This window comes from Lycorma delicatula, chromosome 12 (genome assembly GCF_047948215.1).
Source record: "Lycorma delicatula isolate Av1 chromosome 12, ASM4794821v1, whole genome shotgun sequence".
NCBI classification, from domain to species: domain Eukaryota; kingdom Metazoa; phylum Arthropoda; class Insecta; order Hemiptera; family Fulgoridae; genus Lycorma; species Lycorma delicatula.
Genome location: NC_134466.1, coordinates 7,983,709 through 7,999,525, shown reverse-complemented (window position 1 = coordinate 7,999,525; position 15,817 = coordinate 7,983,709). Strand labels below are relative to the sequence as shown.

At 30.6% G+C, this 15,817-nt stretch overlaps 1 protein-coding gene across 1 annotated transcript in view; it reads left to right on the top strand.

Moving 5' to 3' along the window:
* The window catches only part of dlp (glypican dally-like), a 107,756-nt gene extending 92,807 nt beyond the window's left edge, over positions 1-14,949 (top strand). Inside the window, exons 7-9 of the mRNA XM_075380369.1 lie at positions 7,516-7,913; positions 9,065-9,240; positions 14,600-14,949. Of these exons, the coding sequence (XP_075236484.1) occupies positions 7,516-7,913; positions 9,065-9,240; positions 14,600-14,949 (924 nt within the window). The remainder of the gene's footprint in view (positions 1-7,515; positions 7,914-9,064; positions 9,241-14,599) is intronic.
* The last annotated feature ends 868 nt before the right edge of the window (positions 14,950-15,817 follow it).

Here is a 15,817-nt window from a genome sequence, read left to right as displayed (position 1 = left end):
AGATTCCCCCCTGTCTAGTGCTAGTCGTTTCATTTCAGTATACCCTCTACATCCTACATCCCTAACAATTTGTTTTACATATTCCAAACGTGCCTACACAATTTTTTCCTTCTACCTGTCCTTCCAATATTAAAGCGACTATTCCAGGATCCCTTAGTATGTGACCTATAATTCTGTCTCTTCTTTTAACTATATTTTTCCAAATGCTTCTTTCTTCACCTATTTGCCACAATACCTCTTCATTTGTCACTTTATCCATCCATCTGATTTTTAACATTCTCCTATAGCACCACATTTCAAAAGCTTCTAATCTTTTCTTCTCAGATACTCCGATCGTCCAAGTTTGACTTCCATACAAAGCGACACTCCAAACATATACTTTCAAAAATCTTTTCCTGACGTTTAAATTAACTTTTGATGTAAATAAATTATATTTCTTACTGAAGGCTCGTTTCGCTTGTGCTATTCGTCATTTAATATCGCTCTTGCTTCGTCCATCTTTAGTAATTCTACTTCCCAAATAACATAATTCTTCTACCTCCATAATCTTTTCTCCTCCTATTTTCACATTCAGTGGTCCATCTTTGTTATTTCTACTAGATTTCATTACTTTTGTTTTGTTCTTGTTTGTTATCATGAGATAGTTCTTGCATAGGACTTCATCTATGCTGTTCATTGTTTCTTCTAAATCCTTTTTACTCTCTGCTAGAATTACTATATCATCAGCAAATCGTAGCATCTTTTTCTTTTCACCTTGTACTGGTACTCCGAATCTAAATTGTTCTTTAACATCATTAACTGCTAGTTCCATGTAAAGATTAAAAAGTAACGGAGATAGGGAACATCCTTGTCGGACTCCCTTTCTTATTACGGCTTCTTTCTTATGTTCTTCAATTATTACTGTTGCTGTTTGGTTCCTGTACATGTTAGCAATTGTTTTTCTATCTCTGTATTTGAACCCTAATTTTTTTAAAATGCTGAACATTTTATTCCAGTCTACGTTATCGAATGCCTTTTCTAGGTCTATAAACGCCAAGTATGTCGCCTAAAAATAAACGCCTAAAATTGCTTCCCTTGCCCCTATACTTTTTATACTTTGAAGAAATGCATAGCTATAGAACTATGCATTTTGAAATACTCTACTCTCTTCCCTATCTTCTTTTTCATTACGAAACCTACTCCTGCCTGCGGTTATTTGAAGCAGAGTTAATTATTCTAAAAATCACCTGACCAAAAGTCATTTTCCTCTTCCCACTGAACCTCGCTAATTCCTACTACATCTACATTTATCCTATCCATTTCCCTCTTTAAATTTGTAACCTACCGACCTTTTTTATACTTCTAACATTTCACGCTCCGACTCGTAGAATGTTATTTTTTAATTTTATGGTGACCCCTTCCTTAGTAGTCCCCACCCGGAGATCCGAACGGGGGACTAGTTTACCTCCGGAATATTTTACCAAGGAAGGCACCTCCATCATTGCTATATGAAAATGCAAAGAGCCACATATTCTTGGAAAACAAGCAGCTGTAGTTTTCCATTGCTTTCAGCTGAGTAGTACTCAGAGGACTGAGTGATGTTGATATGGCCGTTTAAGTGATTCTGACTCACGCCCCTAACAACTACTGAAAGAGCTGCTGCCCTCTTTCAGGAATCATTCCTTAGTCTGGCTCTCAACAGGTACATCTCCGATATGGTTGCACCTTCAGTCCAGCTACTCTGTATCCCTGAGCACTCAAGCCCCCTCACTGACGGCAAGGTCTCATGATTCATAGAGGAGGATTCAACTTTATAAAAACTTTATTCTCATTGCCTTACTCTTTATAGCAACATTGCGCAATGATTTATTGAATAGTGATCAAATAATACAGTGATATAGGTAATTGTTAATTGTTTTAAACTGGAAGCTGGGACATACGAAACATTATTTCTATTTAAAATTTTACAAGTAAAATAATGGTGAAACCCATTTTTATGTAAATGTTTTTGTTAATAGTTATAAGCAGTCAAAGTTGGGATGACAGAACAATCGTGTTAACATTAAAACTAGGTAAAATGCATTACATGAACAATTTCATTGCATTTTACATTCATAATACATACAATAACAGTGCTTATAAATGAAACAAAATCAGCTGGAAATACTCTCTTTTTTTTTTAACCTTCGGGATCACCAATAGATATCGCTTCAGAGGATGAGATGAATGACCATTTATATAGCATGTAAAAGTGCCATGCCTGACTGGGATTTGAACCAGGACCTCCGGATGAAAGGCTAAGACGCTACCGCTTGTGCCACAGAGGCCAGCAACTGGAAATACTTACTTAAAAAATGTATTACAAATTTTTTGTAAAATACATTATAAATCAGCTGTTAGTTTACAACAATGCAGTTTTTATTACATTGAAACAATGCAACTTACTAACTGCTCATTTCATCTTTTTACTTCAACATATTTGTAATGGTAAAATTTGATAGCGCTAGTAAAAATTAAGTTCTAGGCCTAGCGTTTCAAATTTGTTTTTTAATGAAAGTTTTGTTATTAGTTTCTTCATTCATTTATTTAGTTTTATTGAATATTAAAATCTTCAAATAACAATTCCTTCTTTAAGTGAAACCGAAAGAATAACTCTGTTGATGATGTACAGGTACGGTGATAGAATTTGGCCTTTACAAGAGGTATGTGATTTATTTAATAATAGATTTCCAAACAGAGAACCAATAAGTAAATCGACTTTGATCAAGACAATACAGCAATTTGAAGAAACCAGTATTGTTATGGATCATCCTCCCATCAGAAGACCGAGAACTGTCACAACTGATGCAAAGTCAGATGTATCGCAGACCTTTGTTGAAGACCCTCATTCATTGATTTGGAAAGCTGTTGTCCAACATGACATCAGTTATTTTTCGGTTCAAAAAATTCTTAAAACAAATAAATTTCACCCTTATAACTACACCTGGTACAAGAACATTCAGAAGATGATTTTGACCGCCGAATTGAGGATTGTGTTAGTGTAATGTAAAAATTTGATGTAGACAGAAATTTGTCTAATTTAATAATATTTTCTGATGAAGCGACTTTTATATTAAACGGCCATGTGAATGAACAAAACTGTCAATCTTGGAAGATAATAATCTCAGGTAGATGCCGGAAGCTCATACACAGCACCCTCAGAAAGTGAATGTTTGGGCGGGAATCATTAGCCATTATATTGTAGGGCCTTTTATTTTAGATGGCAGTTTTACAGGAGATGCTTACTGCAACTTGTTAGCCTATAGGTTTGACCAAATATCTGGGAGAATATTGGACAAGAATTTAATAATAACACCTTATTATGCCCTTAGATAATAATCTAAGGGCATGGAAAATTTAAAATGACAAATTCCCAAATAACTGGATAGGTCATAGAGTGGCCTGCCAGGACCCCCACATCTGTCTCCTCTGGATTACTTTTTGGGGGTGGGGTATCTGGAACATAATGTTTACAAGACAAAACCTGCAGACATTGATAAATCAAAAAGAACAATTGATGAATCTTCTTGTGTACCACCAGACATGATACAGCAAGTTATAAACGGACATTATTTGAGGTTAGTTAGCACACTGCCAGGCTGTAGAGGGAAAGCATTTTGAACATTTATTGTAGAATGGTTTGCTTTTAAATTTATTTCATTAGTAATTTTCATTTGATAATTATTAATTATTCATTAATTAATTATTCGTTAACTATTAATTATTGTTTATTATTATCAATATTATAGCGCTGTTTAAAGTTTGTATCGTATGCTTAATGAATGTAAAATGTAATGAAATTGTTAATGCACCATGTTTACCTCGTTTTATTGTTAACACAATTTTAACATGACTGCAAGTTTGAATGCTTATAACTCTATAACGAAGGTATTTACAGAAAAACAGGTTTCACCATTGTTTTTCTTGTAAAAATTGAAATTGAAATCACTTGTCGTACATCCACCTTCGCGTTTTTAAAAAATTAAGTTTGATTCAATATGGCAGATGCAAGATCGTGGACAAAAATTAAAAACTCACCATAATGCAATTTTTTTTAACTATGTAGAACCCCATTTCTTTCTGCCTCCAAATACCTCTAAAAATTATAAATAATTATAAATTATAAATTATTATAACAAACCTAAAAAGGGGAAAAAATGTTTTTCATCATTTAACAATTCCAGGGGAAGTTGTATGTAAAAGAAGTATTTGATAGTCACAATTCATATATTGCGAGGACATTTTGTTGCTCAACCATAGAATTATTTTGAGCCATAGTTTATAATGTGATTGCAAGAGTGACAATAAGATGAGCTTGTTGAAATTATGTACAATTATTGTTCTCATTTTTTATTAATGTGTATTCTGAAACATTTCCCCAGAAGTTCTAACTGATACTGATTCGGAAATACCCCTGAATGGTTACTCAATAACATCTGATATGCTGATGATATTGTTCTACTGACTGTTAATATCAAAGATTTACAGTCTTTTTCCAAAGCTAAAATAATACAGTTAGTTAGTATGACCTGAGATTGAATTTTGAGAAAACCAAACAAATAGTATATTTAGTGAAAAGAGTGACTTGTATGTTCAGCTTAAAATTAACAGTAATTTTTAGAAATGCTTTTTCAATGGAAATACTTTGATTCTTGGTTATACTATTGGGAAACAGCCCTTTCAAGCACATGCTTATGTATAAAAACTGCTACAACTTTTTTTTATGAAACAGTGAAAGATGCTTCCCAACAAAATATTGATTTACAGTTGCAAATTGCAGTGTTCATATATTATAGATTTTCTATTCTTTTTTATGGTGTGGAAGCTAGGACACTAAAACAACAAGACTGTGTATAAAAATAAATAAAAGTTTTGTTTTTGTAAATATATTTTTTATTATTTGCTTTAAAAATATTATTTCTAAATATTCGTTAGTTTCTGGATGAATTTTATGATGTAATTCTGATTAGATTCCAGCATCTTAAATATTTTTATAAAAACATCTATCAAAGCAATTATTTTAATTGTAGTTGTAACAGTTTTTAATTTATGTTATCTCAATAAGTTTATCTAAACTGGCAGTAACCAGTTTTGAGGAAAGGTTGCTTGAAGAGTCCATCTAGTACCTGAAATTACCAATCAAGTTAAGTCGAGCCTCTTGTTCCTTCTATTATGTAATATTTAGAGAGCATTCAGATCTGTTTTAATTTTTTTTTTCAAATAGTACCCTTTCAGAGAGTATGATAAATCAACCTGGCTATCTTCCTTTGTGCCCATATTTCTTTCATCCTTCAAGAGGGTCATTCCTTTTCTTCTTGTGTCCTTTTACTTCCACCGATTTATTTTTCCTTTCTTGAAAAGGAAAAAATCAATGTTTTCTGAATTACTTGTCTAATAAGTGTCCTGTCATTTATCTGTTTTGACTCTAATGTTTTTCATGTCTCTGTTTTCCAAAACCACATGGGCTTGGATTTGTAACTTCTTAGCAAGTTAAAAGTTAAGTTACCTTTTCTCCAGGATCACCCGTCTATGTGTATTTTCATAGAATTATAAATCTTTTCATCATAACATCTGTCAGTTTTTTAACCCTCAAATTCTATATTAGGTTGTAATTTGAATTCCGATTCTCTGTTACTTTTAGGTCCTACTATTTTCCTCAGAAGTCTCCTTTCAATGATCTTTTCTAATTTATAAAAACCTCCAATTCTGATTAGTTTAAATGTTTGTTGTGTAGAATATTTCAGGTCTAACCACTATTTGATGTCTCAATTTTGTATGATTTTATCATATATATTAGATTAGATTTCTTGTTATGTGTTTTTTGTAATGTGAAATACTCTTTTCTTTTTTTTGTATTCTAGTGTCTATCGCTATTTTTACTTTTGTGCTGTTTGATATCCATTCTCCAAAATATTTAAAGCGGTCCATTTTAGGGTATGATTTTATTATTTAACATATTGAGGTGCATCACTGATGTTTGTCATAAACTGTATTTTTTTGTCAAAGGATATTTATAATCCTACTTTGGCTATTTGTTTTTGTAATTCTGTGATTTATTCTTGTGCATTTTCAAGTGAGTCTGTAATTAATGCCATGTCATCTGTGAAAGCTGATCCATTGTATTCTTATTTGAGTGCCTTCCAAGTTGCATACCCTCAGTATTTATGGCTTTTCTCTATTCTCTAACTACTTGTAATATACAATCAAAAAGGAAGGATAATAAACAATCTCCTTATATTACACCTAATGTTATTTCAAAATTTTCCCCATAAATTTTACCTTAGATGTTGCGTTTATTAAGGTCACTTTAATTATTTCAGTTGTTTCATTATCTAGTCGCAATTCTTGTAGAATGCTGATTAACACATTTCTGTCAGTTGAATCATATGCCTTTTTAAAGGCATACTCCTTAGTCAGTCTCCCTCCTATTGAATACACTGCAACCATTTCTACAGTAGCTTTTGCTTTTGCTGAGAAAAGATTCTTGTGGCTGTAGACATTCCCTAAGTGAGCTTCAAACAGTTATTCATTAACTCTTAGTTTTATTAATAAAACTTTTCCCATCCTCTAGAAACTCTTTCAAGTATCCTGACTTGTGGAAATCAGAGTCCAAGCTTGAGAGTGAGAGAGAGAGGGGGGGATGGACTATTGAGATGATGAAGGAAAACAGTTCACTTTAGTTTTTGAATTGTTGGTATGGATGTTCATTATTCTGTAAAAAAAAAACAATGCCATCTTTTTTTGTATTTATAGTCTACTGTTCAGTTATGAAATACATATGTAAAACACTCTTTGTATCTCAAGATAATGAAGCAACCTTTCTTGCTGAAACAACTGTTTTTGCTTTTATCGGTTTCTAATGAAGGATGTTTCATCAGTAGTGATAGTAGACTGTAAAAAAGCATTCCCCTCTTCAAATTATGTCAGTAGTGAGTGAGCCACCTGCAAGCGTGTCTGCATGAATTTGTCCATTAGTAATCCAGAAATCCAACAAGTATTTTTAATACTGTAGTCAATTTCGACTTCTGAAAGTCTAGAAATTTGCAGAGTTCTGAAAGTTAGAAGCTCTGCGCACAACTAACATTGCTATCGAATGTAGAAACAGTATCCTGCAATGTAATTAAATGTTATTTTGAATAAGTGTGTTAACTGTCAGCAATCTAATTTGGCATTTTTGGGTGTATATTCATCAAGCTGTCTTTTAAATAAGGCCTTCTTTCAAAAGAAATTAAACTTTTTCCACACTTAAATATACATCTCTTTCATTCATACTTTTCAAGTGACCCACACTGTATGCAAATGACGCTAACAAGTTAATACCCGTTCCAGTGCATGTTATTAGAAAACCTGGAGATGTTTCTTTTATTTGGCACATAATTTAAGTTTGAACATTTCTTGTAGTAAAATATTGTATTGCCTTCTCCTAAAAATATTGTATTTATTAGTTATGAAACAAATTGATGATTTGAGTTAAATAATACATTTTTTTGCGTTTAGGTTTTTAGTGGCTGTGGTAAACCAGTTTTAGGAAGAAAAAAGAGGTTCATTAATGAGAAATTTAATAAAGAACAAATTCCATTTTCAATAGAAAGATTTAGAAGAGGTGCAGCAACCGATAAAGAATCAAATGGTGGCGAGCTTTCTCTTGAAACTTTACAGTTTAGTCGTCCTGGATCATCAAATAATAGGAAAAGTAATAATAATAATAATGATGATGATGATGATAATGATGATAGTGGTTTAGGTTTAAGTAAATTATTGAAGGATATTCGTTCACGTGTTAGAGAAACTAAGCAGTTTTGGGCTCGTTTACCTTATCAAATGTGCAATGGAGAGAGTGTTGCGTCTGGACCTGGTAAAGATGATAGTTGTTGGAACGGTGCTCAAAAAGCTAGGTATGTAAAAATTATATTTTTCATTTACATTTTAAATCTTATTGAAAAATAAAATTATAATAAAAATGATTTTCATTGGTAAGTTTTTGTTTTTAAGTTGACTCCCTAGTTGAAATGTGAGAGTTTGTTCAGCCTGCTGTAGAAGTTATGATTAATTAAAAATACAAGAATATTAATCTAAAACTAAAATAGCTTGTTCCAGCCATGAGTAAATGTGACTTGGACTATCCGTTTTGATGCAGTTCATTTTAATACAATAAAATATTTCTATTAGATTGAGATCATTCAGTCTGTAATGTATATGGAGATCATATGTTTTGATCTCAGTACCAGCATGGAAGTAATTTTTGAATGATGGAACTCGAAACTGCGGTGTGCAGTGGACAAAATCAAATTTATGCAGCATGAGTATCCTACACATTAATCAAGGGAAAGTGTAAGATAGTAAAAAAAAAAAAAAACATTTTATCTTTACCTGTATTACTTGCTATAGGCAGATTACCTGTTCAGATCCAAAGTCCTCAGTCATGCGCGGTTTTCTACAATCTTTTTCTGGGATATCCAATATCTTCTTTTCATTGGGTTATATTGAAGAGCTTTTCTTTGTTAGGCATTCTTGTCAGATGATCATGTCACCTCTCTCGGTACTGTTTATTTTTATTGTTAATGCCTTCAAGTTTAAGATCCTCTCCGATCTTGTTATTTATCCCATCCATCTTCAAACCTTTAATGGTACTTAAGGAATACATTTTTGCTGATTGTGACCTAGCTGTTCACAGCCGTAAACTGCTGTGAGAATAGCTAAAACCTTATGGATCTAAATCTTTATGTTTTTACTAACTTTATTTTTAAAAATCTGCTTCTATGATGAATGTCTTGAAAATTATTCAGATTTAGATTTTTATGTAAATCCTCCTCATTTATAATCATAGATTCTAAGTACAATAAATTGAAAATAAAAATAGATTATAATAATGTTTTGCAGTCTTTTCCCTTTCATTTAATACAACACGTAACTTAAATAAACTTTTTATTTAAAAAAATTCACTATTTAAGGAGTTAATGTTAGTTGTTAATTGTTATTTATTTATTTTTATTTTTTTGTAAAAATTATTAATAAAAGGTATTTTATTTTATCTACTTGTTTACAGGTATGAAGGTAAAGTTGCTGGAGACGGTATTACAAACCAACAAAGTAACCCAGAAGTAACTGTTGATTTATCACGACCTTCAACATTACTTAATGAACAAATTTATGCGCTCAAAACAATAAACAATAAATTAAGAGCTGCTCATACTGGGAATGATGTTGAATGGTATGATACAGGTAATATTTATTTGTCTTCTTATTTTCTTTAAAATTTTTAATATTTAAATTTTGTTTTATTATTACTTCACATGTTACTTATCAGCTACAAAAGGTTGACGCAAATTTGAAGATTTATATCATTATCGAAAAATTGTATAATTTGTTTTTACTTCCTTATATGAAGTAAAGGAAGTATTGTGATCGCAAAATTTCGGTTTTCAGATTTCAACAGAAGTATCCATTTTGACTAGTTTCGGCATAACATCTTTACGTATGTACGTATGTATGTCGCATAACTCAAAAACAATTATTTGTAGGATGTTGAAATTTTGGATTTAGGACTGTTGTAACATCTAGTTGTGCACCTCCCCTTTTGATTGCAATCGACTGAACCAAACGTGTCCAAAAAGCCCAAAATACAAAAAAATTTCAAATTTTTTCTTTTTCTTAACTACAGCAATAAGCCCTCATTGAGAGCTTTTCAATGATACATCATAAAATGGTACTTCTTTTCCTTGGCTCCAGAGTTATAGCCAAATGGAATCTTAATGAAATATTTGCATCTTAAAAGGGGAAGGCACATCGGTTCAAATCAGACTTCATCTCCTTTTTTGTAACTTTTTTTTTGAAATTTAAATATTAATAATAATTATTAACCTATGATTGTAAAAAAAAAATTACAATAAATAATAACACAATGACAAAAAAAAATGTTTAAAAATATGAAAAAATATTAGAAGTTATTAATGAAATAAAATGTTATGTTCATTTCAAAAAAAATGTGTATATGTAATTTTTAATGATTGTACAAGGAAGTGGTGTGGTGTTCACATCAGATTTTTTAATTAGGTAATTCAAAATACAATTTTATATTATATATAATTTTGAATTAGATATTTATCATTTTTATTTTCATTTTTTATGTTTAAATAAAATGTACTTTTTTGAAATTAATTTCACTATCAGAAAAATGTACGATAACTTTCTCTTTTTTTATCAAAAGGATATGCTCAGTTACTACAATTTTCCTCCTACACTGTAATACATTAGAACAGAATTCTTTTACTACCATACTACAGTTACTGTCATTTTTTTAGCGGTTGTTAGCTTCATAGTTTCCAACAACTTATCTTCACACCTTAAGTTATATTTAGTCAATTGTGGCACACTCTGATAGCTTTGCACATATGGCCTTGCTTATTATCCTGATCCTGCAACATTATAAACTTGCCCATTTATCTGAGAAAAAGAATTAAATTATTTTCAGTCGCAAAGTTATATGTATTCACTGGTACATTTAAATATGAGATAGACAACAGATACATCTCAACTCCAATAACAAAACATAAAAAGTTATAGAAGTTTAGTTTATTAAAGCTTCCAGGAGGATTTAAGTCGTGTTTTTTTCTTCTTATTCGTACATTTATTTGACAGCAATATGAACTTAAGCCACAACAAATTTACGATTACTTTGATCATGATCCACTGTCTATGATACTATGATACTAATCACATTAAACCTTAACTTATGTTTAATTTGTTACACAAATGTCTGATCAGTTTTTTAAATCACCTTAACAAACTAAATAATTTGATATATATTACTTTTTAATTACTGCAAATTACCCTTAAAATCATATAAACATCTCCAGAGAGCTTCTTCCATACTATATCTTACTAAATAAATCAATCTTGCCAATCTCTGCTTTAAATAAAATGTTACATGTTACTGAAAGATTATTTCTTTTTTTACATTTGCAGAAAATTTGTCTAACATAACAGAAAAATGCTCATAGTAAAATCATTAAAGAATGTAATGACTGGAATTAAAAAACCTATAAAATTGTATGATTGTTTTTTTTTTTTTTTAATATTTTTATTCTTAGTTGCACCAACAATTAAAGTCATTAATGACTCATTAGTATCTGTGTGAGTGTTCCAGTAAATGTGTGTGTGTAGTCTTGACAGACTCAGGTTGACCATTCCTAAGATGTGTGGTTATTTGAAACCGACCACCAAAGAACACCGGTATCCATGATCTAGTATTCAAATCCTAATAAAAGCAACTACCTTTGATTTGAACCTTAGAACTCTCGACTTTGAAATCAGCTGATTTGTGATAAGTTTTACGACTAGACCAACCTTGTGGGTTTGTATGATATGTAGTCGACAAAAAAAATTATAATGCAGTATTTCTCTGCCATTCAGTTTGTTTTGTTTTTAATAAAACAAAAATTTCTTAAACTATTCTTCATGCTCAATTAACACTACTTAGGTAGATCCATCCAGACTTATGTGTATGTGAATTTTTTTCTTTATTTTCACTTATAGTACACTTCTTGAAATACCATTTCTTCATGAGACACTTCCATAGAAATGTCATTAATGTTTTTATATACGCACTGTTTGATTCAGTACAGAACAGGGATCAAGTTTTCACTTGCTTTATGTAGTTCTCAATCTCCAGTTTTTTCAATACCACTGGGTCTAGTAGATTAGTGTACAACATATTTATCAGAATATGTAAACAGCAAACATAGTATGAAACAAAGTCAGTTAAATTAAATGTTGGCAACACAACATTATCTAATAAATATTTTTAAAAACTAAAATGCTTGTTGGAATACATTTATGTTAAAATTAGAATGGCGTAATTAGAAAAAAGTTTAAGAGTGTAAAATAAATTACAAAATGGTTGCAAAAAATAAAAATAAATTCTATTGATTGCTCAAGATGTTGGAACAGCAGTAGAAAATTTAACTCGTACCAGTTTAGGTTAAAAATTGTGTCTTTTGTAGTATATAGCCACACTGCCTTTAATTTTTCTGTAATTTAACATCCTCCTTCGAGCTGTATTTTATATTCAGAAGGCCAGTATTTTGCAATTTCACTTAATATGGCATCAAATGGGTTGGTATCTCCTATAGCTTGTCACCAGATAAACTTAGACAAATAACTTTTGATAAATTGCTTGCAATCCCTTGTTGCATTTTACTGTATCATTTTAATAATCCCCATCAAAAAATTTGTTTTCGGGGTGCGTACCAAAAATTTTGGCTTACAAAATTATAAGTACGGTTTAGCTTAAAATATTAAACACTGTTGTTTGCTCCTAAGTCTGTTGTTTGATATGCATGCCAACAGTCTGTGGACTGTTGGTGTGCATATCAAACAATGTACACATACGTTGTTTCTTCTATCATTTGCTGTATGATTTTGTCATTAATATTTCAAATGATCAATTAGGAACTCACCCCATCAAACACCCATTGTTATGGGTAAATGGCATTTACCCATAACAATGGGTGATTTACCCATAACAATGATTTTTGGGTTTTAAAAACAGTGTCTCTTCATTTCCACTATTGTTCTAGCATTGCTAATTTTGTTATTTCAAATAGTTACTTAATGCTAGCAATGTATTCAATCAAAGGCTGTTGTAGGCCAAAGCACATGCTAACTGGACCAAAGACTAGAAAAATGTGTCCGACAAGTTACATTTTTTTATGATCAGGTACATAGTAGTTTGTGTTCCATATGTTAGAGAAGCATCTGATGAAAATAAATCATCACATCATATCCAACAATCAGTTAAACATCCCTAGAAAAAAATGTTTCGGGGTTATTTCATTACTTCCTGTAGATGGTATTAAAAGTGATGTTACATTAAGGTTCTGAAGGAAAAGGTTATGGCACACCTTCAAAATAAATTCCTACAAGGATCAGAATATTTCAGCAATAATTAGCAAAATGCCATACTGCCAAAAAATTGAAAAAACTTTTCAAAGAATGAAACATTAAAAGGTGTGTCAGTGGCCAGGCAACTCCTTAGACTTAACCCGATTGGAAATTTTTGGGTAACAGTCAAAAAAAAAACTTTCAGAAATGAATTTTACCACAAAAAATTGACATTAAAGCAATAATATCAGTTTCGATACATGAAGAAGAAATAAAAAGATACGTGTAGTACACTTGTTGAATCAATACCAAATCATGTACGTGAAGTGATTAAGAATAAAGGAGGACATACTAATTACTAGATAGTCATAAATTGTACAGGTATGATTTCTTTTCTAAATAAAGGTACTTTTTATTGATTAACTTCTGTTCAATTTGCTACTGTATTACTATCGGGTTGGCAAGAAAGTAATTTCAGTTATGTAGTGTGAAAGAAATTTAATTTTTTTTAACCTAAAAAATGAACTTCAATCGCGTACATATTTATCATCTGATAATCTTTTCCCCTCTTTCAGGCAATTTCATGACTCCACACTCTTAAAACTAATATTCCTAATCAGAAAAAAACCTGTACACAGTATGATTTTAGATCATCATCCATAGTGAAAATTTTACCGTTCAGAGTTTTGCAAACTTTGAAATAAATGGTAATCTGATGGTGCTAGATCAGGGCTATATGGAGATGAAATATCACTTCCTGACTAGCGCCAGTAATTTTCCACAAATTACCAAAGATGTATTAGGCCTTGCATCATCTTGGTAGAACACGATTCCTTTGCAATTTGCCAATTCTGGCCATTTGCTTAGATTGTTCTTTTGGTTTCATTAGTTTTTAGTAAACATCTAAATTGATCGTTTGGTTCCTTGAAAGAAGCTCAGAGTACTCAACATCTTTGTCATCCCACCGAATTGACAGCATGATCTTTTTTTAAAACAAATTGTATATTTGTTTCAAAAACGAGTAGACTTCATCGCAATAAAAGTGCATATAGCAAATATCAATTCATTGTATGGTTCTTTCAATCCATACAGAACCCAATTATCAAGCTTCTTAACAAATCCAATACATTTGATGTGATTTGTAATCGTTGTGTGTGAGATACATTTAACCTCTCTGAAATCTCTCACACATTTATATGACGATCCGATTCAATTATGGCTTTGATTTGGTCTTCTTCATTTACTAAAATAGATCGACCAGAACATTGATCATCTTCGAGTGAAAAAAACTCCAAAATAGTATTTTGTAAATCGATTCTGGCACGTGTGTTCTGTTAAGCGATCAACACGACAAACTTCACATATCTCTTTGTGAATCTCAGAGCACCTTTACGGAAATAAAATAAGTAAAACATGTTGAAAATGTTCATTTTTGACTTTATATTAAAATTGGCCATAAACAGTTGCAAACAAACCCTTGTGAATTTTTAAGAAAATTCTATTCTTAAATTTATGTGTAACTAATATTTCACATAAATTATAAACCGTGCCTCTTATTTGAATTTTTTGATCGTGCCTGATAGAAGTGTTGAAAGAAATGTGTTTATTTCTTTATTTCAGTATAGTTTTTTTATTGTTACTAATATAATCATGTTAATAAATGTTTTTATGATAACATTTATTTATTCTTTTATTTCAGAAGAATCATTTGGGTCTGGTAGTGGATCAGGTATGCCACCAGATGAAAATGATGATACAGAAAAAGGTGATGATGATGATGATAATGGTGAAACTGGCTCCGGAATTAGTTCAATTAATCCAACAGAACATTTTCATCCAGATAGTGGTATATCTAAGAATGATGAAGATAATAGATTACATACAGTATTAGACGAGGCTGGAAGTAGATCTAATTCTAATTCAACGCTTGGAATAAATTCTGCTGGAATTAATAGTAATAAAATGTCTTTAAATAGAGCTCTGATTACTTATCTTGTGCCTGTTGTCATAATGTGGTTCGGTAATGCTGTTAATGAATTAATACAATAAATAACTCTTATAGTAATATAATAAACAATATGAACAAATTATGTGTTTTTTTAAATATGTTTAAATTATAATAATTTTATTATTTAAATGTGTATTATATATGTTTATATTATATTTTCAACAATCATTTAAGAATTTTGATATCGATAAAAATCAGTGAAATCAATTTGGCAGATAAATACAATTCACTGGCAGGAGCGTGTTTGTTTAGACAAACAAAAATAAATAAATTATATTTTTTTACTTATATGACTTAATGTGAGGAAATCCTCCAATTTCCAAAGCGCTTATTTAAGTACAACTTGATGAGGAATAGTTAAAGCGGTTGAATAGATTCCAATCTTTTGCTGCAATCTACTGTATCACAGCAGTACAAAAGATTGTGATGGTTCTCCATTAAATACTTTTACAGAGATTCTTTTCAAATAACCTGGTTTCAGTTTGTTTCGATTTAATTTAATTATTATTTGTAAGGAAAAACAGCTTATCATATTAACTGCAGAGATAGATATACATTTTTTATTACGGTACCAAACATAACAAATGATTAATTAAAATGGTTTTTAAATTACCTTTGTAAATCTATTTTATTTAATTTTCATGTTAATTTTACATTAAGTTAATTTTATTACTCATCAGTCGATCAAAAACAATTTATACAATCAACCGAAGTATAAATTTTTTTTCTGTTTTGGAATAAAAATGAAAGAGTAGGCTTGTATTTATTTGGAGCAATATATAATATTTCATTAGATTTCTGTAAAACTTAATACACAGCAAATTGTTATAATTTGATAAACAAACCTAAAAAAGGAAAATTCTGTAATATGATAAGAAAAAAGTCACCTAACATCTTTTAATTTTTAAA